The sequence below is a fragment of the Nipponia nippon genome, unplaced genomic scaffold (assembly GCF_047370975.1).
Source record: "Nipponia nippon isolate SJK-2023a ecotype South Korea unplaced genomic scaffold, ASM4737097v1 scaffold_22, whole genome shotgun sequence".
NCBI classification, from domain to species: Eukaryota; Metazoa; Chordata; class Aves; order Pelecaniformes; family Threskiornithidae; genus Nipponia; species Nipponia nippon.
The window spans coordinates 5,906,815-5,933,240 of record NW_028262339.1 but is presented as its reverse complement, the minus strand read 5'-3'; the positions used below and the strand labels follow the sequence as shown (position 1 = coordinate 5,933,240).

The 26,426-nt window shown below is 44.1% G+C and overlaps 1 protein-coding gene across 1 annotated transcript; it reads right to left on the bottom strand.

Annotated features, from left to right (window-relative positions):
* On the bottom strand, positions 1–26,347 carry LOC104019558 (cyclin-dependent kinases regulatory subunit 2). The gene is made up of 4 exons (XM_087760285.1): positions 25,941–26,347; positions 2,364–2,491; positions 2,047–2,048; positions 1–1,320 (listed from the first exon to the last, which is right to left on the bottom strand). The coding sequence occupies exons 2-4, from the start codon at positions 2,482–2,484 to the stop codon at positions 1,270–1,272; spliced, it is 174 nt and encodes a 57-aa protein (XP_087616411.1). The 5' UTR covers positions 2,485–2,491; positions 25,941–26,347; the 3' UTR covers positions 1–1,269.
* Positions 26,348–26,426: the final 79 nt, after the last annotated feature.

Sequence of the window (26,426 nt, the reverse complement as noted above, 5' to 3'; positions counted from 1 at the left end):
AAAAAAAAAACTAATTGCAGGGCTACTACCACAGGGCCCCATGATACAACAGGGACCAGTTTGCAGCAACTGATCACCCCTGAACTTGTTTGTTATATTGAGTCCATATACTTGCTCACCTATGCTGACACACAACTTCCTAAATAAGGACTGATTAGAGTTTTTACTGTATTAGCTATGACCTTTTATACTTAAAGAAATTGAATACATACTGTTCTGCTACCAGTAAGGTTTGTAGATGGAAAGCACTGTTGACTTTGACCACACTTCTAAACCACTGCTGTCCCCACCCAGAAAGAATACAAGCTAGCTTCCCAGGAGGAAAAAAAAAACAAACCACACACACACAAAAAACAAACATAAAACCACCAAACAAAACCAAAAAACCCAACAAGACAGGAAGTGCAGGCTAAAACCCAACTACAAGGTTGGGGCAGAAAGATAAGTTATATTAGTAGTAGCAATTTAAGTGTTAAAAAGCTCAATAAAGTTTTTAGTATACTGAACACCTTAGGACAAGTTTACACCATAGAGATAGCTTAAGTCACTGCAGGATAAGTAACCACATTACAACCAGCATCAACTCGAGAGTCCTATAGTTTCAGGCTCTCAGAGGCTAGTCTGAGTATTACCTATCACTACCACCTTTCTTTTCAGATTACCTCATTGCTATTTGGGAACTAGTCAGAGGCAGTTGCAAAACTCACTTGATTTAACTTTATATTTTTATACGAGCAACTCAAATAAGGGTCAGAAACTTAGGACTGCAGGGTAAAACAATTCCTGCATAGAAACAAAGTAGCTTTGCCAAGTTAAATTTTTTTCCTCAAGTGGGTACCCCTTCTAACATGTTAGACAAGAATATTAGTTTTGTCTGGTTAATTAGGACATTCAGGTTTTATAGAGCATTAAAAGTTTATTCCTTTATGCTTACTACTGAACAGATGGAGCCATTGGATTTGAACATGCGAAAGTTATTGAACACAGGTAACAAGTGATTATCTAGTCAGAACATGCAATATGTAAACTTAAATTAAATGAAAAGTCAAATAGGCAATTACATTAAAGATAACTTCATTAATCTTTGAATACCATAGCAGCCTACTTGGAATTGCATTTGACTGAGCTTTGTTGCTGTAAATAATACAGCTCATGCACAGGTATGGATGTATGTTTTGTACACTTTCAAGTATTCACCGAATACTGCCAACATATATACACTCGTACACGTAAAGCTCCAGAAGATTTAAGACATTTCTGGAGGACAGTTCATTTTTGCTCATCCTTTGGAAGAGGTCTTCTGAAGAGAAGAATATGTGGCTCCGAAAATAAAATTGAACAAAGAGTCAGCCTGTCACTCAAGTCCTGATTACAGATACTTCTTTGATTTAAAAGAGCTTGAACAATAATTGAAGCTTCCTGTCCTGTTATTTGACAAGCTTTATCACTGTAACTTACTCTAATGAACTGGTGATTCTGTCCTGGTCAGGTATGTACTAACTGACAAGCATCAAAAGCCACTTTAGTTATCAATAACATAAGTTGACTGCATTAACATTGACTTAAACATAAATACCTTCAAAAAAAGCTCAAGGCAATACATTCAAAGTATCAAAGGTGTCCAGATAAGACAAACACTGGAAGATTAGGCTAATTACTTCTTCTGGTTCTTTGGAAGCTTGGAACTCCATGGGACTAACTGCAATTCATCTGTCACCAGTTAAATCGCCATTGACAAGACCGACTAAAAAGGTATTTAGGATGGTCGTTCTCAGTATTTTATACTTAGCGAAGTTTTAGAGCTTCACAGCCCAGTAACTGAAAAGACCCTGGCTTCAGCGTAGCTTTTAGCAGGTAGTATAGCTGGAGCTCAAACTATACTATAGATTTTTTTCCGTAGCATTGATACAGGACCTCATCTAGGTGAGCATCTATTAGTTTTTTGTACAAGGTAGGTATGTCAATTTCATTATACAAAGATGTGCTGCTAAATCAAGTTTGGGGCAGTCACTGAGATACTAACATAACTCAAGATCTCACCAAAACCTCTTGTTATAGGCAGAGATAGGAACATATTCAAATCTAGTGTGTTTTGTCCACTAAGAGGCTGCGGATACCTAGAAGGAAGCTAGCATTTTGCATGTCCAGTTCCTAGAGTGAGGGGTGAAGGTTTAGAATAAAGGTTGCTATACCACTTATGTTGGTAAAAGTAACAGGCAGATAAAGAAGAGTCTAAACGTTTAACAGGAAATTACAACTGGATTATCGAGGAAAGCAATTACATACTGAGCTTCAGTTTCAAGCACCAAAGAGGCAGTATTTTAGACTCCTTTGTTCATCTTGTTTTGTTTAGCTGTGCTTACCTGGCTCATGGATCATGTAGTGAACCCAGCCAAGACTTTGCTGAACACCAAGTCGTCTCCATTCCTCTTCAGACATTAGATGAGTTTTTGGTACTTGCTTTGAAAGTTCTCTTGGCAGCATCACATGTCTGTAGAAGTTTAATTATTAAACTCTTATTACACACACCAACACCTGCCTTAGTGTACACTAGAAAACTTGCACAGATCTATACTGAAAGACAATAAGCAAGTTCAGTTATGAATACCAAAAACCTCCTAGAAAGAAGCCTACAGTGTTAATGGATACTAATTGGATTATGAAGCATCAGTTCAAAAAAGCAATTTTAAATTCACTTTGCCTACCAAACATTACATCTTTAATGCAACTATACACTGAAATCTTCAACTTACTGCCTAAAACAGAAGAGTCAGTCCCCTGCATGCTCTAATTACAGTACTTGTGGTACACAAGTACATTCATGGCAATTAACTATCATATCAGCAGTTAACGTGATTAGAAAGATATGGACTTTGCACTTTTAGAAGTCACTCCTGCTAGCATCAGTTACAATGCAGAACAGATTAGTGCTACAGCAGAGCTTTAAAAGAACATATAGAAGGCTACCCAGTTCTAGACAGCTAGGGTCGAGCTCTTACCATCCAGCAGCACTGCCCTCCACTCAGCAGCATCCACCTCTGCCACAGCCACTGCGCCAGGGAGACCTATCGGGCTTCACCCCCACCGCTTCCTTCAATGCCCTCTGAGCGGAGCTGGCATTGCCCACTTACTAGAGACGACTCCAGAAGGGGGACAAGGCAGACCAAAACCAGCAACTGAATCGCCCGATTCTCCCTCCTCCCTCCCTCGAGCAGTCTTTATCGCGAGTGCCCGCGATAAAGAGACAAGACACTGGTCCTCCCTGGGAGCTTTAAACTACCCTAGCTCCGCAGAGGTGAACTAATAACGTCGCTCTCTAGAGCTGCACTCACCGCCGACACCGGCAGAGCTTACTCCCCTAAAGTCACCTCACAGTCAGAAAAAGAGGCACCCGCCCATATCATATCATATCATATCATATCATATCATATCATATCATATCATATCATATCTTCCCTCCCCTCAAAGGGGCGACAGAGGCCCCTTTCTAGGACCTTCAGCCAGCCCAGCCCGGCCCTCCCCTCCCAGTCTCGCACTGATACTCGTACTGCTCGTCAAAATACTCGTTGGAATAGTAGATCTGCTTATTAGCCATAGCAAATGGAGACAGCAACCACACTTGCTCTTCTCACAAAGCACATAATTCCACGCCCGTTTCAATTTGAATCTAACAATTCAATGCTTATTGGTGGACGAGGCCAGCCAATGGCGTACTGCGTGGCCACGCCAGCGGAGAGGGTTGCGTAATTCGAATGCTTGTCTTTCCACCAGTCCCCCAACCGTCACCCTCTTAGATAATCAACCCCCATAACTCCTGGGGAGTTGGGTTGTGTGTATGGTCAGTCTGGGCGTGAATTTTGGGCTTTACACAGGTACTTTGCATGAGCCTCAGTTGTGTGGTGATGGGCTGGTTGCAGCCAGGAGCTGGGTGATTCCAGCAGTTTCTAGAGCACTCTGGGCTATGTGGGTATGAGTTTTGGGTGTGAAAGGGTTAAAGCCTAAGGGCACATCTGCACAACGAGCTGAAATAATTGCCCTAGTGAGAGCGTTGGAGCTGGCCGAAGGGCTGCGAGTAAATATTTGGACAGATTCAAAATATGCCTTTGGTGTAGTCCATGCCCATGGAGCAATTTGGAAGGAACAAGGACTCTTAACTGCTCAAGGGAAACGTATAAAACATGCTGATATAATTTTGCGACTTTTAAATGCTGTACAACTTCCGTCAGCAGTGGCGATTATGCACTGCAAAGGGCATCAGAAAGGTAACGCTGACAGGGAAGTGGGAAATAAATTGGCTGATCACGAGGCAAGACGAGCTGCGGAACAAGGTATTAAGTATAATTCCTGAAAAATCTTTGCCACTACCTGAGACAAACATATGATTTAGATCTTTGTGAAACCACCTCTGACGGTATCTTATGTGGACAACAATCTCAATTATATGAACCATGCTTATTAGAACATTCTGTTAACAATTGCAAATGGATGATCCTGTCTCCTGATGTGTTTGAAATGTTTGTAGAAATTAATGCCAGACGTGTGTGTTTAGTGACTAATAACTGATCGGTAAGTTATCACCTAATCACTCCCTTTATGTGAAACATATTCATTTTTCGCATATACAGAAGAACAAGTGACGATGTTTTGGCATTATGAGAGCTTAAATATAGGTCGTGCAAGCATATCTCTGGAAAAATTAAATGAAATCTTGAACCAATCTCAGGAACTCAGAGAACATTTAAAGAAATGAAATAAGACACTAGCTGAGTCCATCATTAAAACAGTAATAACTAAGGACAAACTTATTGGACTTTCTAGTCAAATTAAAGATGATACCGCCCATCATTGGTAGGATATCTTTTTGGGATACTCACCCTCTGCAGAGAAAACTTTGAAATGTTCTAGTCCACCCACTCTTGATATTATTGGTGTTTGTTATTATACTAACAATTGTCAATTGCCTTTTGTGGTATAAGCTGAAGAAATTGGCTATGAGAGTTTGGGCCTTGCCTAAGGTGATAAAATATGAAAACTTAAGACCTTTGTAAAGAAATTTACTAAGTTTAAAGAAAAGGGGGGAATGAAAGGGTTAAAGCCAAGATAGATAGACAAAGCCACTGCATCAAAATGCCTCCTGAAAGAATTAAAGCCTAGGGGCTAGGAGGACATTTTAAATATCTTCCTCCCTTAACTAAACAAAAGAAGGGCCTTTGTGATTTAGGGGTAGATAGAATGGTTGTAAGATAAGGGGGCTCCGGGATAATCCCACCTCAGACAACTGGGCCTTGGGAGAACAAATGCACGGAAGATAGGAAGTCACAAAAGAATGACAACAGCCTTGAAGGACACCGTTTATGTGATCCTCGGACTGAGTTTGCACAGAAGCAAAGGTCAATCAGGAAGCACAGTGAAGAAGACTACGAGCCTTCATCCGAAGACCCCCAAAGACCACCTGAAGACCACCACGGGAGAGGACTGCGCATGCGGATCGGACATTTGCATATGTTAATGAGTTCCAGGAAATCTCATGTTTATGTAAATGATTTCTCAGAAATCCTGTGAATATGTAGGATTTTATAGTATATAATCTTTGAAAGTCCACCAAATCGGTGGAGCACTTATGGTGGAGAATCCCCAGTGCTGCCCAGCACTCCAATAAAGGATACCTGCTTAACAGTAACTTCGTTGCTATTGAGTTTCATTTCAGGGACTCTCTGAATACTCTGTTTCTCTCTTCGGATTGTGAGGAGAAGCATCTGTGAATTTTTGTATCAGGTGATTGCTAGTGGTTGTCATTCCATTGTGTGAGGGTCTGCTGGTATGGCCGCTGTGGGCTGCCTAGGTACCCTCATGTGGCACAAGCAGCTGTTATCCTGGGCCTTCTGTGGATTGTTGATACTATGCTACTTCTAAAAGAAATGAATAGATTTCTAGGATTTTTTTTTTTCTTGTAATGCAGAGAACTACTGAGGGACTAGCATGGTGGTTTTTGTGTTGCTTCTGTATTAGGTTCATAACTGTGCTTACAGTCCAGGCTTAAAGTGCAAGAGAAAATATGCATGAGGATGAAGGCATCTTTAGAGCTGCATGGTATCTGTGGAAGTTGATTCCCAATTACAAGCATTCTTGTAGAATGCAGAAAAATAGTATAGTTAATATTCCTGTAATAAAAAAAAAAAGTAGCAACTTCTCTGAAACTGATGGCAGATACTGCAGTTTCTAGAATATGAACATTATTTTTTGTGTTTAACTTTTTTTCAGTAGGCAAATATTGAGTTCTGTACTTTTCTAAACTCCAGTGGCATTTCTTGGTTATAGTGGCCCCCTAAGATTAGATAAGGCTAACGGGTATGTTGTCAGACAGGGTTATCTCACTGTCCCTATTTCCATCCTTGTGGTGGGTTGACCTGGGCCAGCAGCTAAGTCCCCACCCAATTGCTTGCTCACTCTGCTCAGCAGAATGGGGAAGAGAATTGGAAGGGCAAAAGTAAGGAAAGAGGAAGGAAAAAAACCCCAACAAACAAACCCACAAAACAAGTGATGCAAAAGTAATCAGTTGCCACCTCCCAGAAGTAGATTGATATCCAGCTGGGTTAATCTTGGCTGTCTGCTAGGTACCCACCAAACTGCTCTCTCACTCCCTCTCCTTAACAGGACAGGGGGAGAAAATAAGATGGGAAAGCTCATGGGTCAAGATAAAGATAGGAAGATCCCTTACTAATTACCATCAAGAGGAAAACAGATTCAACTCAGGGAAGAGTAATTTAATTTATTGCCAATTAAAATAGAGTAGGATAGTGAGAAACAAAGACAAAACTAAAAAAACCAGCTTTCCTCCACCCTTCTTCCCAGGCTCAACTTCACTCCTTCATTCCTGACTCTTCTACCTTCCTTTCACCCCACCACCTCCAAGTGGTGCAGGGGGATGGGGAATGGGGATTGTGGTCAGTTCATAACGCTTTGTCTCTGCCGCTCCTTCCTCCTCAGAGTTTTCCCCTGCTCCAGCACAGGTCCTTCCCACAGGCTATAGCCCTTCAAGAACTGCTCCAGTATGGTTTCTCCATGGGCTGCAGCTTCCTTCAGGACATATCCACCTGCTCCTGTATGGGGTCCTCCATGGGCTGCAGGAGAATCTCTGATCTGACAAATGGAGCATCTCCTCCCCCTCCTTCTTCTCTGACCTTGGTGTCTGCAGGGTTGTTTCACATTTTTCTCATTCGCTCACAGCTGCTGCACAGCTTTTTTTTTTTTTTAACCCTTTTTAAAATATGTTTTCACAGAGGTGCTACCAGCTTTGCTGATTGGTTCAGCTCTGGACAGTGGTAGGTCTCTCTTGGAGCTGGCTGGAACTGGCTCTGTCCGGCATGGGGGCAGCCCTGGTGTCTTCTCACAGAAGCCACCCCCCACTACCAAAATCTTGCCACATAAACCCAATACACCGGCCAGTCTCCCAGTAATGGCTACCTTCCCAACCCCCCTCTCCACTCAGTTTTCATAGCTGAGTCTGATGTCATATGGTATGGAATATCCCTTTGGTCAATTCTTGTCAGCTGTCCAGGTTGTGTTCCCTCTAACTTCTTGCCTACCCCTGGCATACTCACTTTAGGGAGAAGAGTGGGGGGAAAAAGAGAAAGCCTTGATTCTGTGCAGGTACTGTTTAGCGATAGACAAGGCACTGGTTTGTTATCAGCACTGTTTTAGGCACAAATCCAAAACACAGCACCATATGGGTGCACAGCACCAGACCCATTGCAATCTCCTTTTGCATTCCCTGTCTATGGTGTGCTCCTGTCTCCTCTCCTTTTTGTGCTTCTAAAGTAAAAGAAAGTGAATTTAATTTTCTTTTTCCATGTAGTGCCTTTGACCGTGCAATAGATCTGGCTGACTATTCTAATGAGAAAAAAAAAATTGAAGCTGTGTGAGGCACTAATGCTGACATGCATACTTGGATAAATATAATTCTTTTTTTTTTTATCAGCAGCCCACTGTGGTGAGTTGACCTTGACTAGCTGCTAGGTGCCCACCAAGCCACTCTCTCACTTCCCCCCAACAGGGGGAGAAAATAAGATTAACATGAGTTGAGATAAAAACGGGGAGATCCCTCACCAATTACCCTCATGGGCAAAACAGACTCAACAACACTAAAAACACCTTCCCTCCACCCCTTCTTCCTAGGCTCAACTTTACTCCTTCTTTCCTGACTCCTCTACCTTCTCCCCCTGCCCTAAGCAGTGCAGGGATGATGGGAAATGGAGGGTTGTGGTCAGTTCATAACAGTTCATCTCTGCTGCCCCTTGCTCCTCACACTTTTCCCTTGCTCCAGAGTGGGTCCTCTCTGCAGGCTACAGTCTTCCATGAACTGCTCCAGCTTTGGTCCCCATGAACTGCAGTCCTTCAGGATAAGACTGCTCCAGAGTGAGTCCTCCACGGACTGCAGTTCCTGCCAGAAAACCTGGTCCTGCATGGGCTCCCTCCATAGGTGACAGTTCCTGCTAGGAGCCTGCTCCAGTGTGGACTCTCCATGGGCTGCAGCTTCCTACAGGAAATATTCACCTGCTGTGGTGTGGGGTCCTCCACAGGCTGCAGTGTGGATACTGGTCCACTGGGGTCTCTTCCACAGGCTGCAGGGGAATACCTTCTCCTTCTTCTTGGACCTTGGTGTTTGCACTGCTATTTCTCATACTTTTTTTTCCCCCTTCGTTCCTTGCTGATGGGCAGCATTTTGCCCTTTCTTAAATATGTTTTCACAGAGGCACCATCAGCTTTGCTGAATGGCTCAGCTTTGGCCTGCAGTGGGTCTGTTGGCGGGAACTGGCTCTGTCCAACATGGGGGCAGTCCCTGGTCACTTCTCACAGAGGCCACCCCTGCAGCCCCACTGCTACAAAAACATTACTATGTAAACACAATACACCCATGCTTAAGGTGGCCTTGTTACTAGTACTGCAGCCTGAAGGCATAGTTAAATGATAAAGTTTAAACCGATCTCACCTGTCATAACCATTAAAAGGTAATAATACCTTTCTCTTAACTGGACTGTATCTTAGGGCATATCAACACGTCATTTACAGGCAAAATTAAATCAGTATTTTTATACTGGTATATTTAAATGTGTGAAATTTCTTTCCTTAACAAAGATCCTAAACCGGAATATGGATTCCAATATAATCATATAAGTACATACTACCTGTAAGTTTTCTAAGGTGTTGGCTGGTGTTAGGTTAGTTAATAAACTCATCTGCACACACAAAGGAGGCACACAGAAACAAGGGCAGGAGGAATAACTTGATTAATAACCTGTGGGGGCGATTGCTTGAAGGATCAGGAGTGCAGGTGGTGTTTTCCTCCATCCCTTCAGTAGCTGGGAGGAATACGGAAAGGAACAGGAAGACCCATCTCATTAACACGTGGCTCGGAGGCTGGTGCCAGCGGTGGAATTTTGGGATTTTCAATCATGGGGCAGTTTACATGGCACCAGGCCTGCTGGAGACAGATGGGGTTCACCTGTCTCAAAGGGGGAAAAGGATTCTGGCTCAGGAGTTAGCAGGCCTCATTGAGAGAGCTTTAAACTAGATGCGAAGGGGGAAGGGGATAAAACCAGGCTTCCTAGGGATAAGCCTAGGGGTGGCATGCCCGTGTTGGAGAAGAGATCAATAGCCCAAATGAAGTGCATTTACACCAATGCACGCAGCATGGGCAATAAGCAGGAGGAGCTAGAAGCCATTGCGTGGCAGGAAAACTATGATATGGTCGCCATCACGGAAACATGGTGGGATGACTCACACAACTGGAGTGCTGCAATGGATGGCTACAAGCTCTTTAGAAGGGACAGGCAAGGAAGGAGAGGTGGTGGGGTAGCCTTGTACGTTAGGGAGTGTTTTGACTGTCTAGAACTCATCGACGGTAATGATAAGGTTGAGTGCTTATGGATAAAGATCAGGGGGAAGGCTAATAAGGCAGATACCCTGGTGGGAGTCTGTTATAGACCACCCAACCAGGATGAGGAAACAGATGAAGTATTCTACAAGCGGTTGGCTGAAGTCTCACAATCCCTAGCCCTTGTTCTCGTGGGAGACTTCAACTTACCAGATATCTGCTGGAAATACAACACAGCAGAGAGAAAGCAGTCTTGGAGGTTCCTGGAGTGTGTGGGAGATAACTTCCTGACGCAGCTGGTAAGCGAACCAACCAGGGGAGGTGCCCCGCTGGACCTGCTGTTTATGAACAGAGAAGGCCTGGTGGGCAATGTGGTGGTCGGAGGTTGTCTTGGGCTCAGCGACCATGACATGATGGAGTTTTCAATTCTAGGAGAGGTAAGGAAGGGGGTCAGCAAAACCGCTACCCTGAACTTTAGAAGGGCAGACTTTGGGCTGTTCAGGAGTCTGGTTAGCAGAGTCCCTTGGGAGGCAGTCCTGAAGGGCAAAGGAGTCCAGGAAGGCTGGATGTTATTCAAGAAGGAAGTCTCAAAGGCGCAGGAGCAGGCCGTCCCCATGTGCCATAAGAGAAGTAGGCGGGGGAGAAGACCAGCTTGGCTGAACAGAGAGCTTTGGCTGGAACTCAAAAAAAAAGAGAGCCTACCGCATTTGGAAGAAGGGGCAGGTGACTCAGGGGGATTACAAGGATGTAGTGAGGTTATGCAGGGAGAAGATTAGAAAGGCGAAGGTGCAGCTGGAACTTAAACTAGCCACCACTGTTAAAGACAACAAAAAATATTTTTATAAATATATCAGTGACAAAAGGAGGGCCAGGGAGAATCTCCCTCCTTTGTTGGATGCAGAAGGTAACCTTGCCACGAACGATGAGGAGAGGGCAGAGGTACTTAATGCCTTCTTTGCCTCAGTCTTTAATAGTCAGACTGGTCATCCTCGGGGTTTTCAGGCCCCTGAGCTGGGAGATGGAGATAGGATGCAGAATGAAGCCCCAGTTGTCGAAGAGGTGGCAGTCACTGACCTGCTCCTCCACCTGAATGCGCACAAGTCCATGGGGCCAGATGGGATCCACCCGAGGATACTGAGGGAGCTGGCAGAGGAGCTGGCCAAGCCACTCTCCATCATTTATCAGCAGTCCTGGTCAACCAGGGAGGTCCCAGATGACTGGAAGTTAGCAAATGTGATGCCCCTCTACAAGAAGGGACAGAAGGAGGATCCGGGGAACTACAGGCCTGTCAGCCTGACCTCGGTGCCGGGGAAGGTCATGGAGCAGATCATCTTGAGTGCCATTACGCGGCATGTGCGGGACAACCATGAAATCAGACCCAGCCAGCATGGGTTTATGAAAGGGAGGTCCTGCTTGACTAACCTGGTCTCCTTCTATGACAAGGTGACCCGCTTAGTGGATGAGGGGAAGGCTGTGGATGTTGTCTACTTGGACTTTTTAGTAAGGCCTTTGACACTGTCTCCCACAGCATTCTCCTGGAGAAGCTGGCTGCTCACGGCTTGGATAAGTGCACTCTGCGCTGGGTTAAAAACTGGCTGGACAGCCGAGCCCAAAGAAAGTGGTGGTGAATGGAGTCAAATCCAGTTGGCGTCCGGTCACGAGTGGTGTTCCTCAGGGCTCAGTGTTGGGGCTGGTCCTGTTCAACATCTTCATTGATGATCTGGATGAGGGGATTGAGTGCACCCTCAGGAAGTTTGCAGATGACACCAAGTTGGGTGGGAGTGTTGATCTGCTGGAGGGTAGGAAGGCCCTGCAGAGGGACCTGGACAGGATGGATCGATGGGCCGGGGCCAACTCTATGAGATTGAACAAGGCTATGTGACGAGTCCTGCACTTGGTTCACAACAACCCCATGCATCGCTACAGGCTTGGGGAAGAGTGGCTGGAGAGCAGCCTGGCAGAAAAGGACCTGGGGGTGTTGGTTGGCAGCTGCCTGAACATGAGCCAGCAGTGTGCTCAGGTGGCCAAGAGGGCCAATGGCATCCTGGCTTGTATCAAGAATAGTGTGGCCAGCAGGACCAGGGAGGTGATAGTGCCCCTGTACTCGGCACTGGTGAGGCCGCACCTCGAGTACTGTGTTCAGTTTTGGGCCCCTCACTACAAGAAGGATATCGAGGTGTTGGAGCGTGTCCAGAGGAGGGCAACGAAGCTGGTGAAGGGTCTAGAGCACAATTCTTATGAGAAGCGGCTGAGGGAGCTGGGGTTGTTTAGTCTGGAGAAGAGAAGGCTGAGGGGAGACCTTATTGCTCTCTACAACTAGCTGCAAGGAGGTTGTAGCGAGGTGGGGGTCGGTCACTTCTCCCTAGTAACAAGGCATAGGACTAGAGGAAACGGCCTCAAGCTGCGCCAGGGGAAGTTTAGGTTGGATACTGGGAAAAACTTCTTCACCGAAAGGGTAGTCAGGCATTGGAACAGGCTGCCCAGGGAAGTGGTTGAATCTCCATCCCTGGAGGTATTTAAAAGACGGGTAGACGTGGTGCTTGACGACATGGTTTAGCGGTGGACTTGGCAGTGTTAGGTTAACGGTTGGACTCGATGATCTTAAGGGTCTTTTCCAACCTTAACGATTCTATGATTCTATGTTTCTATGATTCTGTCCTGGCTGCTCCCAGGCCCATCACAGGAGAGCCACTAGCCCGTCACAGGCCCATCTCTACAAACCTTGCAGAGCAGAGAGGTACAATGACAGGTGATAACATATTGAAGAAGGGATAAAAACTGCTGCGCAACAGCAGCTGGGAGAGAGGGGTCAGAAAAATGTGAGAGAAAAACAACCCTGCAGACACCAAGGTCAGTGAAGAAGGAAGGGGAGGAGATGCTCCAGGTGCCAGAGCAGAGATTCCCCTGCAGCCTATGGAGAAGACTGTGGTGGCGCAGGTTGTCCCCATGTAGCCTGTGGAGGTCCACGGTGGAGCAGATATCCACCCTGCAGCCCATGGAAGACCCCACCTGGGTGTGGATATGCCCTGAAGGAAGCTCTGACCCCATAGAGAGCTGTGAAAGGCAAGGCGCTAACTGCAATATGACTTGCTTAGAAGAACAAACACTACCTGGGACTTTTTACCTCAGGGTCGATGTGACCTGAAGACCCAACTAAACTGTCTCTTACCGGCTGAGAGCACTCCATACCAGTGATAAAACAATAGGAGATTTTCCTTAGGAAACCAGGTGTATAACCGTGGCCAGAACAGCAACAGAGCAGAATCCAGTATAAAACCACTCCACCTGCATGGGACATCAGTTTAGAACACACCACTGACCATACATCCACACCACCTGCATGGGACAAGCACATACTGATTACGCAAGCAATAGTAACTGATTAGCCCACCCCTTAACATGAGTAATGTGATTGGTCTACACAACTGTATTGTAACATAGCTAAACCCTGCTTTCCTCTGTATTGGGGTCTCCATGTATTAGGCTGGGGCACTGCTTTGCACATAGCTAATATGAGAGAATAAATTCCCTTATTAATCCAATACTAAGTGTCCTTGTCTTCCTCCTTGGCCGGCAAAGAACTGACTTTTACAGAGCCCATGCTGGAGCAGGCTCCTGGCAGGACCTGTGGCCCCGTGGGGGACCCACACTGGAGCAGTCTGTTCCTGAATTACTGCACCCTGTGGAAAGGACCCATGCTGGAGTGCTGAAGTGTGGTGGTGACCTAACCCAAGCAGGTCTTGGCACCCAACAATCCAACACGCTGCTTCTCCTGTCCTGAGCGAACACCTTGACAGATGGGGTCCATGTCCTCAACTGTTCTTATGAACATTTGAGGGGGGCACCATGGAATGGGGGAAAAATATCTGCATGTATGTCAAGGGACAGGGAATGGTAGTTAATGAGGATGTATAAACCTGACTGTTGGATGTAAAGATGGTTTAAGCATGTAGTATTAGTTGTAAGTGTTGGGAAGAGGGAATTTTGGGAATGAGAAATAGATAGAATGGGAAGGATAAAGAAAGATATGGGACAGAAGGATCAAATGTAATGAAGTGTGGGTTAGGTAAGTAAGTGGAAAGATTTGCGTAGGGTATAGAAATGAAACAATATACAAATGGGATTCTACTGGATCTGGCTGGATGGAGTTAACTTTTTTCATATCAGCCCATATGCTGCTATGCTTTGCATTTGTGCCTAAAACAGTGTTGATAACACACTGATGTTTTGGCTATTGCTGAATAGTGCTTACACAGTATCAAGGCTGTCTCTAGTCCCCCTGCACCCTCACAAAGCAAGTAGACTGGGGGTGGGCAAGAAGTTGGGAGGGGACACAGCCAGGACAGCTGACCCAAACTGACCAGAGGGATATTACATACTGTATGACATTGTGCTCTGCAATAAAAGCTAAGAGAAAGGAGGAGGAAGGGGAGATATTCATGTTTATAGTATTTGTCTTTCCAAGCAACCATTATGTGTGCTGAGGCCCTGCTTTCCAGGAAGTGGCTGGACATCTGCCTGCTGATGGGAAGTAGTGAATGAATTCTTCTTTTTGCTTTGCTTCTGCATGAAGCCTTTGCTTTTCCTATTAAACTGTCATTATTTCTATCCATGAGTCTTCCTGCCTTCCTTCTATTTTCTCCCTGTTCTGTGGGAAAGGGGACTGGCTGTGTGGGTGTTTAGATGTTGGCTGGGATCAACCCACCAGACTAACATATGTTTTTTACTAATCCAGGGTTAGGAGATCATCCGTTAGTACCAGAATGACATTTCTGTTCCTTCTTTTATCATTTCATTTCCCTGGAAAGAATTACAAACATTAAGGAATGATAAATAAGTAGTAACAGTAACTTCATAAGTTCCACAAACCTGAACGTAGGGATATAATTTGTAAAATTACTAAAATAACATAATAAGCTTGTTGAATAGGGGTCTTGCCAGCATTTTCTTTAGAATATTGGCATACACAAAAGATATGACAGTCATCGTTACAAAGAAGGGAATAAGCTGTGTTCCGTATCCAATGTGGAGAGAACAAAAATGCTTAAACTTTATCAAGGCAGGTTTAGAGTAGATATTAGGAAACATTTCCTAGCAGTATCTAAGCCCAATTTAAATATCTAAGCATTGGAATGATAAAATTTTAAATAATGATTCAGGAAAAATATCCAGCAGGAATGTTTTAGGTCCAGCATGGATTCACCAAGGGGAAGTCATGCTTGACCAACTTGATAACCTATGATGAAATGATTGGCCTGGTAGACAAAGGGAGAGCAGTGGATATTGTCTACCTAGACTTCAGTAAGGCCTTCAACACTGTCTTCCATAAGATCCTCATAGAGAAGACAATGAAGTATGGGCTGGATGAGCAGACAGTGAGGTGGGTTGAAAACTGTCTGAATGGCTGGGCCCAGAGGGTGGTGATCAGTGGCACGAAAGTGAATACTGGGTCTGAACGTGTTTAACATCTTCATTAATGGTCTGGATGATGGGGCAGAATGTACCCTCAGCGAGCTTGCAGGTGACACAAAACTGGGAGGAGTGGCTGATATGCCAGAGGGTCATGCTGCCATCCAGGGGGACCTTGACAGGCAGGAGAAATGGGCTGACAGGAACCTCATGCAGTTCAACAAGGGGAAATGCCAAGTCCTGCACCTGGGGAGGAATAACCCCAGGAACCAGTACATGATGGGGATGAACCAGCTGGAAAGCAGCTTTGCAGAAAAGGACCTGGGGGTCCTGATGGACACCAAGTTGAACATGAGCCAGCAATGTGCCCTTACTGCAAAGGCGGCTAATGGTGTCCTGGGCTGCATTAGGAGGAGTGTTGCTAGCAGGTCAAGGGAGGTGATCTTTCCCCTCTACTCAGCACTGGTAAGGCCATGCCTGGAGTCCTGTGTCCAGTTCTGGGCTCCCCAGTAGAGGATAGACACAGACATACTGGAGAGAGTCCAGCAAAGGGCCACAAAGATGAAGGGACTGGAGCATCTCTCCTATGCGGAAAGGCTGAGAGAGCTGGGACTGTTCAGCCTAGAGAAGAGAAGGCTCAGGGGGGATCTTATTAATGTCTATAAATACCTGAAGGGAGGGTGCAAAGAAGACGGAGCCAGGCTCTTTTCAGTGGTGCCCAGTGACAGGACAAGAGGCAATGGGCACACAGTGAAACACAGGAGGTTCCATCTGAACATCAGGAAAGACTTTTTTACTGTGAGGGTGACTGAGCACTGGAACAGGTTTCCCAAAGAGGTTGTGGAGTCACCCTCCTTGGAGATATTCAAAAGCCATCTTGACATGGTCCTGGGCAACCTGTTCTAGGTGTCCCTGCTTGAGCAGGGGGGGTTGGACCAGATGATCTCCAGAGGTCCCTTCCAGCCTCAACCATCCTGTGATTGTGTGATTCTCTAATGCTCTAGAGAGAGTTAATATACTCTGTAGAAAGGAAAGACTCCTTTCAACTTCTTTTACATCTTGGACAGCAGAAGGCAGGTGTTAGTTTTGTGTTTCTTAAAGCTTATTGTGTGAAATGGCTGCGTGTACACATCATGAATGTGTCTGTGCATTTGAAATAGTTACAGTGCTATAGTATAGAGCGGTTAAATACATTTTATGCTTTTTTGCCTATAAGAAGTTTTTTTCTAGTAGAATATTCTTTTGCTGCTTCTTAAAAAAATTTGTTTGACCAAAAATATTTAAACAAAATTAAAATGTCATTGGCAAGGTAAAGAGGAGTGTTTAACATCTTCTTTTTCTCTGATTTGACTGTCATCATGGTGAACTCTGAACATTCACATTAATAGTTGAGTCACTGCATGGGAGATAGATGTGCGTATTTATTCCAATGCAAAAATTTGTGCTGTAGATTTATTTTGACATTAACTATTGAATTTTTAGTTTAATTGTACATGCAATCCTAATGCTTATATCTAATCAATAGATTTCTGCCAGTTTAGTTATGCTGGTCAGGTACTGTTCAAGAGCAGGCTCTTAGTATTTACACAATTTTATGTGCAAAATCATGTTTTTATTAGTATAATTCTTGCACTAAGCACAGCTGTGCTGATAGAGCTGAAGAAAATCCAGAAAGGCTTTTTTTCTGGGCATTGTTCTTATATTCCTAGAGAGTTAAAGTGCTACTAGTAGTATTAAAACACAGTGTTAGTTTAAGGGTAATTACTGTTCATTGGGATCAGTAATAGTTGTTAGAGAAGAGGCTTAACAGGTTCCTTCAGTGTCACATAATTTTTATAATGGTACAGATCCTTACTCTTTCCTATCCCAGTCAAATTGAATAATAACAGCAGACAATCAACATTTAAACAATGCTAACATTTTGACTATAGTACTAGTGTTCAGGTAGTCCCTCAGATGTGCTGTCGCTTAAACTTGTGGAACTACTTTGAGACAACAGCACTACCGTTGCCATGAGATAGTAAGTCTGTCTGTTTTCAGTATCACGTATTAGGATTCTTCCTCCTGCTTTACTTATTGCCATAACAGGCCCTTTCAGGTCACATGGTAGCTTCAGTGTCCTGTCTCTCTTTCTCCCTTCTGGAACTGGGAGCTTCTGTGTCTCTTACAGTGGCATTTCTACTCTACCTTGTTCATCCTGGCACTGATGCTTTGTTAAAGCCCAGTTCTCACTAAGCACAGTGCAACTCTAGAGTCAGACTACTGATTCACTCATTTCCCAACAAACCCTCATAGCTGCACATTTTCTTCCTTTTACACACTTCTGGGATAGCTCTTCTGACCTAGATACCCATCAACTATCTGTGTTTGGCCAGCAAGGTTTAGTTTCTGCTGGTCTGTTCAAGCTCTGGCCACGTTTCTGGCTCCAACCTCTCTGGTATACATCCTTGCTTGTTGCTACTGAAAATTCATAGAACCATAGAATCATAGAATCATCAAGGTTGGAAAAGACCCTTAAGATCATCGAGTCCAACCGTTAACCTAACACTGCCAAGTCCACCGCTAAACCATGTCCTCGAGCACCACGTCTACCCGTCTTTTAAATACCTCCAGGGATGGAGACTCAACCACTTCCCTGGGCAGCCTGTTCCAATGCTTGACCACCCTTTCGGTGAAGAAGTTTTTCCTAATATCCAACCTAAACTTACCCTGGCGCAGCTTGAGGCTGTTTCCTCTCGTCCTATCACTCGTTACTAGGGAGAAGAGACTGACCCCCATCTCGCTACAACCTCCTTGCAGCTAGCTGTAGAGAGCAATAAGGTCTCCCCTCAGCCTCCTTTTCTCAAGACTAAACAACCCCAGTTCCCTCAGCCGCTCCTCATAAGACTTGTGCTCTAGACCCTTCACCAGCTTCGTTGCCCTCCTCTGGACACGCTCCAACACCTCGATATCCTTCTTGTAGTGAGGGGCCCAAAACTGAACACAGTACTCGAGGTGCGGCCTCACCAGTGCCGAGTACAGGGGCACTATCACCTCCCTGGTCCTGCTGGCCACACTATTCTTGATACAAGCCAGGATGCCATTGGCCCTCTTGGCCACCTGAGCACACTGCTGGCTCATGTTCAGGTGACTGTCAACCAAAACCCCCAGGTCCTTTTCTGCCAGGCTGCTCTCCAGCCACTCTTCCCCAAGCCTGTAGCGATGCATGGGGTTGTTGTGACCCAAGTGCAGGACCTGGCACTTAGCCTTGTTGAATCTCATACAGTTGGCCCCGGCCCAACAATCCAGCCTGTCCAGGTCCGTCTGCAGGGCCTTCCTACCCTCCAGCAGATCGACACTTCCACACAACTTGGTGTCATCTGCAAACTTCCTGAGGGTGCACTCAATCCCCTCATCCAGATCATCAATGAAGATGTTGAACAGGACCAGCCCCAACACTGAGCCCTGAGGAACACCACTCGTGACCGGACGCCAACTGGATTTGACTCCATTCACCACCACTCTCTGGGCTCGGCCGTCCAGCCAGTTTTTAACCCAGTGTAGAGTGCACCCATCCAAGCCGTGAGCAACCAGCTTCTCCAGGAGAATGCTGTGGGAGACAGTGTCAAAGGCCTTACTAAAGTCCAAGTAGACAATATCCACAGCCTTCCCCATATCCACTAAGTGGGTCACCTTGTCATAGAAGGAGACGAGGTCAGTGAAACAGGACCTCCCTTTCATAAACCCATGCTGGCTGGGTCTGATCCCCCGGTTGTCCTGCACTTGCTGCATAATGGCACTCAAGATGATTTGTTCCATGACCTTCCCCGGCACCGAGGTCAGGCTGACAGGCCTGTAGTTCCCCGGATCCTCCTTCCAACCCTTCTTGTAGAGGGGCATCACATTTGCTAACTTCCAGTCATCTGGGACCTCCCTGGTTGACCAGGACTGCTGATAAATGATGGAGAGTGGCTTGGCAAGCTCCTCTGCCAGCTCCCTCAGTATCCTTGGGTGGATCCCGTCTGGCCCCATGGACTTGTGGGCATCCAGGTGGAGGAGCAGGTCAGTGACTGCCACCTCTTCGACAACTGGGGCTTCATTCTGCATCCTATCTCCATCTCCCAGCTCAGGGGCCTGAAAAGCCTGAAAAACCTGAAAAACCTAGCTTGACTATTAAAGACTGAGGCAAAGAAGGCATTAAGTACCTCTGCCCTCTCCTCATCGTTCATGGCAAGGTTACCTTCTGCATCCAACAAAGGATGGAGATTCTCCCTGGCCCTCCTTTTGTCACTGATATATTTATAAAAACTTTTTTTGTTGTCTTTAACGGCAGTGGCCAGTTTAAGTTTCAGCTGCGCCTTCGCCTTTCTGATACTCTCCCTGCATATCCTCACAACATCCTTGTAATCCTCCTGAGTCACCTGCCCCTTCTTCCAAAGGCGGTAAGCTCTCCTTTTTTTTCATGAGTTCTAGCCAAAGCTCTCTGTTCAGCCAAGCTGGTCTTCTCCCCCGCCTACTTCTCTTATGGCACATGGGGACGGCCTGCTCCTGCGCCTTTGAGACTTCCTTCTTGAATAACATCCAGCCTTCCTGGACTCCTTTGCCCTTCAGGACTGCCTCCCAAGGGACTCTGCTAACCAGACTCCTAAACAGCCCAAAGTCTGCCCTTCTAAAGTTCAGGGTAGCAAGCAGTCTTGCTGACCCCCTTCCTTACCTCTCCTAGAATCGAAAACTCTATCATGTCATGGTCGCTGAGCCCAAGACAGCCTCCGACCACCACATCGCCCACCAGGCCTTCTCTGTTTGTAAACAGCAGGTCCAGCAGGGCACCTCCCCTGGTTGGCTCGCTTACCAGCTGCGTCAGGAAGTTATCATCTCCCACACACTCCAGGAACCTCCTAGACTGCTTTCTCTCTGCTGTGTTGTATTTCCAGCAGATATCTGGTAAGTTGAAGTCTCCCACGAGGGCCAATTGGTCCTAGCTCATGTGCCTAAGGTACCTTGGAGAAGTGCCGACACTCAGAATACCGGTAGCTTCCATCCTTTCTCACAACCATAATTATACTGAAGCTTTTCAGGGGCTTGTCCTATTTGAACAACAAAATAGATTTTCCGAGCGTACCTGGAGAAAGTCACTATATGCTTTTGTTATTACAAAAAACCCACATAAATTGTTATGGACAACAATACAGCAGTAAACATATCTTTGTCTCCATTCCCCCACTACTCTAAGCATTTTTTAATCTTAGAATAGAGTCCTTTAAAGAGCCAAGAATGCTTTCCTCCCTTCTGGTCTGCTTCAAAGCATGGAGCTGAAGTCAGAGTTTCTCTGTCTTCCCATTTGCAGCTGTTTTACTTCTTGTCTTTCCTCACATAACTAGCAATGGATTTTATAAACTTCGGTCCAGTTAACTGATTCTTTAAACAACTCTCTCAGCTATTTAAATCCTGCCACTCACCACTGCTTCATTGCTAGGTCTTTGCACATTGGCCACCCTATTTGCCATGCTCATTGTCTTATCTAGGTAGGCCTACTCAAATGTAAGGAAGTCAAGCACCTAGCCCAGAAAATAATTCATTTTTAATACACACACATATACATGCACATGTCTACTTGTGCCTCTTTTACATGACTGTATCCAGAAAGAACTTAACCATCACCTTAGGTCAGATAACAAGCAGAATTAGTGTAAACAGGTACAGTGACTCACACCAACAATTCATACAAATAATATAGAAGTGTCCCACATTCTGAATTTACTTGGAAGAATACTATTGCAAATAACCCTGTACTGTTAATATTATCATCTGCTGCAGAATTTTCAGAATTCTTTCAGTAGAAGTGGTGATCAGTAATAATTTTGTTAGAAATGCTGCATGGCATGTAACTCCTTGCTTGCCAAAAAAATCTGTACAGTTTGATGGCATAAATTAGCAAATTGTGTTTCAGGGTGAAGTTTCACTAATGGATATTAGGCATTTGTCCTGGCTTATGGAATTAGTATTTTTCCTCTCTCCCTTCCCAACCCATGACTACTTATTCCTACCCTTGCTTTGCCTTCAGTTCAATTTTTTGTTCAATGATTCAGAGTCTATAATCTAGCTGAAAAAAATAATCATTTTTTCTGGATTATTCTTCAACCAGATTGTGTCTCTGTGCCACAGCATAAACGTTTTATGCCAACACAGCAAAGTCAGGGATAGGAGGGCAAGGGCAGGCTGAGTAGCTCTTGCTACTGTCACCAAATGTCTACCGATTCTTCCAGAATTTTGATCTGATGTGCAAAATAAGACAAAGATGCCCATTTATATATCTGTTGTTTTTCTGTTCTCATAATTTGGATTACCATCTATAGTGATCCTGACCAGAAGACCATTGTACATTGAGGAGTTAGGGATGTAACGGAACCTGAGTAGGCCCAGGCCTGTGCTGTGCTGCACAAATCCCTTGGCCACAGGATAAATTAATCCAGTTCATTGTAACAGAGGAGCCTGCAGGCAGCTCCCACTCTGTACCGGCGATTAGGCTACCTGCGTGGTCTCTCCTATATCTAAAAGTGCAACAAGAAGTTCTCGTGAGAATATTGCTTCTGTTTGACTGTAGAAATGATAAGTGGAGTTGTTTCCTTGTTATAAAATCCTATAATAGCTTGAATGACAGAAAGGGGAGAATCTCTTCTATGGATGGGATCTGCCCAGCATACTGTGCATGGATCAGAGGCCCATTCGATGCTGCACCACCTAGGGTTCCCAGCATCTAAAGGGACATATGATTATCTATGCTATTCTCTTCTTATAGTGTTAGCTCTAATAAATAGCATTGTGAATGATGCCTTACAGAGTCTGAGTTCCTTTCTTACTGGGATCGTAATGAAAGGGTCAAAAACCACAAGAGCAAGAAAGATGATGTAAGTACCTTAGTCACTTAATTAGATCAGAAGACACCCTGGTGTGATTTAAGGGTGTTGTGAATGCCTTACAGTTTGCTGTGATTTAGGGAGTAGCTAGAAGAACAGTTATAAAATAAGGGGGGCTCCGGGATAATCCCATCTCAGACAACTGGGCCTTGGGAGAACAAATGCACGGAAGATAGGAAGTCACAAAAGAATGACAACAGCCTTGAAGGACACTGTTTATGTGATCCTAGGACTGAGTTTGCACAGAAGCAAAGGTCAATCAGCGAACACAGTGAAGAAGGCTACGAGCCTTCATCTGAAGACCACCACGGGAGACGACTGCGCATGCGGATCGGACATTTGCATATGTTAACAAGTTCCAGGAAATCTCATGTTTATGTAAATGATTTCTCAGAAATCCTGTGAATATGTAGGACTTTATAGTATATAATCTTTGAAAGTCTACCAAATCGGTGGAGCACTTATGGTGGAGAATCCCCAGTGCTGCCCAGCGCTGCAATAAAGAATACCTGCTTAATAGTAACTTCGTTGCTACTGAGTTTCATTTCAGGGACTCTCTGAATACTCCGTTTCTCCCTTGGGGAGATTCGGACTGTGAGGAGAAGCATCCGTGAATTTTTGTATCGGTAATGGACTGACTCCTTCTGGTGCAAAATACCCTCTTAATAAAAGGAGGGGAAACATGGATTTAGGAAAGTTCAAGATGCAGTGAAAGTTCAAAACTTTAGGAAAGTTCAAAACTGCAATGTGCAGTTCTCCACATAGTGCCAATGCAGAGAACAAGAGTTTCACATAAATGTTGTGGCCTGCCTATACAGAGAAACTTTTGAGATCTGGATCCTTATGTAAGTTATGTTAGTGCTATAAAATGTACGTATGAAGAGTTCTATTATTATTATCCTCATCCTTTTAATTGCTGCTCTTCTTGTCAATATTCAGCTATCCTAATAAAGAGTAGGTACTGGATTTACATCTTCTAGTGGTGGTAAAACACATATTTGTATGTATATTCTATATGTAATAAACTTTTTTCATTTATTTTAAAAGAAAATGTCAAAACTATTTACACTTTCATAAAAATGTACAAATACTTTTTGAATGGCAACCAATAAAGTATCATTTATTTTAATAATGTATACCTCATAGTTTATTTTCTACATTTTTAATCAGTTTACCTGGGAAATCTTATATAAAAATTCAGAAACAATTAAAATTCCCAAACTTGAATTTGGGTTAAGAAACCTGCAATAAAATTTTGCTCCTGTTGAAATCAGTAGGAAACTACTGTAGTCAGAACTCCACATACAGTTTTTAAAGCTACTTTATAAACTGTTCCTAGGAAAACAAGCTATAAACAGAAGGGAAAAAAGTAAACAAAAATAGAACAAAAATAGACACCTTATTACAAAGTAGAAAAAAGAACAACTGGATTATTAAATTGTGGCAAGACACTCCTGACCTCAGGTATGGCACGGGACAATGGAAAGCACTTACATAGCGTACTTGCACTGCTTGCACAGCTGCATGGACCAACTCACACAAAGAAACCTGTGATCAACCACCTATAACTATTTGAGGATCACCGACCTTTTTGAGACACGTCCAGCTTTGTATGTAAAGGACATGTCTACGTCAACCTGACAGTCATACGATTGAACAGAGAAGGTGCAATCCCATAAATAAGGTGCCCCAACTCTAACTCAGGGTGGGTCTCATTGGCTGGTCCAGAGGTGCTGCCCAGTGAAGGAGACATCCTTACGTCCTGATGGAGAACATGAGAGGTCGACAATTTCCCTGACTGTTGCTCATCAGCAGGTAAGATCAGTCGTTAACAGTGTTGTACCTTGCCTACACATCAAATGAGCTTTCCCCTTTTCCCTTGTGCTTATGCTTAGATTGCTTGCATTCTGCTCAGGTTTAATTATATTGATTGCCAACTTATATTATTATAATAAAGTTGATCAGACTTGGTCCTTAGACTGTTGCCATTTTATCATCCAATATCCAAAGAACCCTTGTCATGTGACATAAATTTATCTCATGAATTAAAAACAAAAAGATGTAGGCTTGACTAGCAAATAATTGACTGGCTCCTCAAAAATAAGCAGCCAGCAAAAAGAATCCTTGCATAATTCGTCAATGAACTAGGCTGCTGTTTACTTCCCCCTCCAAATCTTGAATTTTTGTAAGTGTTTAAAATAAAAAATTCTACCTTGAACATTTACCTGGATTTCTGATTTGTCTGTTTCAGAAATGGACTTTTTTATTAGCACCAGCAAATTTTACAATGTTGAGTTTTAATTGCCTTCTTGCCTTCTGGCTTCTAAGTTTCACGATGGTATATGACTGACAGCTTTCATGTCTTCATGCATGAGACACATCCTCATTCTCAGCCCTCATTCATACAGTTACAGCAGGGCATATATGCCCAGAAGAACTGTCATTTCCATCAGTGTGAGTGCATCACAGGACCAGAGAGAAGGTTATGGGTCTGTTATTAACTTACACAATGCCATACTGTTTGTCACCCATGTGATAGCTTATGGAAATGGAAGAAAACAAAACTGGGAAATATTTCTTTAGGAAGCAGAACCCCTGTTTAATGTGATGCTTCAGCTGGAACATGGGTCCTGGTGCGATGGACTGGCAATAGCTTATGACCCTTCAAGTCTGTGTCTATGCAAGCAATTTTTCTGCAGTCACTCAAGAGGAATATTGGCTTGAAGCAGTTCTGCTGAGGTCCTTGTATTCCACTATGGTTAGCTTAGGGAAGTTGTTCAGATTTAAATATGTTGCTTTGTGTAAAACACTCACGTTAGCTTCACTATAAATTGCCTGTGTAGCAACTTGAGTGGGACAAAGAGAAAAAGAAACAGTAAAAAAAAGAAAAAAACGAACAGCAAAAAATTCATAGGAATTAGCTCAGCTGGCAGTAAGAAAAGTAGTATTTTTTTAAACCAGTAATGGAAGTGGTACAGGATCTATAGGTATTGTTGGAGAGGGGAAAATATCCCCCCATACGAGTAGGACAGAGAATGAGGAAGAAAGCCTACAAAGGACTATGTCAGGTGCAAGCAGTCCACACAGACATGGCTGAGTTGTAGGTTGTACTTAGAAAACACAGCCCTATTATATTGCTGATACTTTTCTTTCTCACTTCAGGGGTTAGTATAGAGAAAGGAAGAATTTACTACAAAAATCTGGCTTTTTGTAAAGCAGGTCCTATGCTACAAAGTTGATTTAGTGCTGGTTCGCAGATTTTAATGTGCTTCTCTGATCCTGCCTTGAAAGAGCTTAGTGTTGTGTTCAGATTTGTGTATTATCTCAGATCCATCTTTAATCTGAACTTATTTATATAATGTTGACTTTTAAAGATAGGCCCACAGGAGCCACTAATGGAGGACTTAAAAGTTTCATGTCATATTTCACAAGATGAAAGTGTCTTAAGACAAAATTGTTTCAGTATTTTCAAGTAACAGAAAAACATCATCTTTTTTTTAAGATCAGTTAAGTCTTAATATTTCTTGAGTGGGTGGTCCTTGAGTCGGTGGTCGTGATCTCCCCCTGCCGGAATTACCTTTCCCCTAAGTTCACTTAACTTTGGCAACACTGAGCAGTCCTTTACGGACCGTTAGCGAAGCAAACTATCGTTCACTTTAGGGTTCTTTGTTATAAGACATATATCCTGTTTCATGATGCCATAGTATTGTTAGGGTAAAATGAGCAAGGTTAATCTTTACCGACATCAGTACGACACTCACCAAACCGCTCCCAGGAGTGGGGCTAATCGACGACGGAAAAAGTCTAACTTCAAAGATGATCCGTGTCACGGAGTCCGGAGTCAGACAGGCGTCTCCGGCGAGGGTCCGGTCTGTCCGGGATCTCTTTTGCAGAGCTGCTCTTGCAGAGAAGCTCATTTTGGGTAGGTGCGAGTTACTTTTTATACTTTTTTTTTTTTGTAGATGCATAAGTAGGCATATGACATCAGTTCCCGGAATAGTTGTTGCTGACTCCTGTTTTCCTAGAAGGTCAGTTTGTTATCACAGTTTCTTTGTCTTGCACCCATCAGGGTTTCTTTGTCCTGCCAACTACTCCCCATCAAGGCTCTTTGCAAATCATCCATTAATCTCAAAGGTTACAACAACAAGAACTAGCTTCTGACTGAAGCCTGGGAAATGACAAATTTAGTATTTTAGCAAAGTTGAAAAAAGAATACTACACTAACAATCTTATTACTACTGTAAATA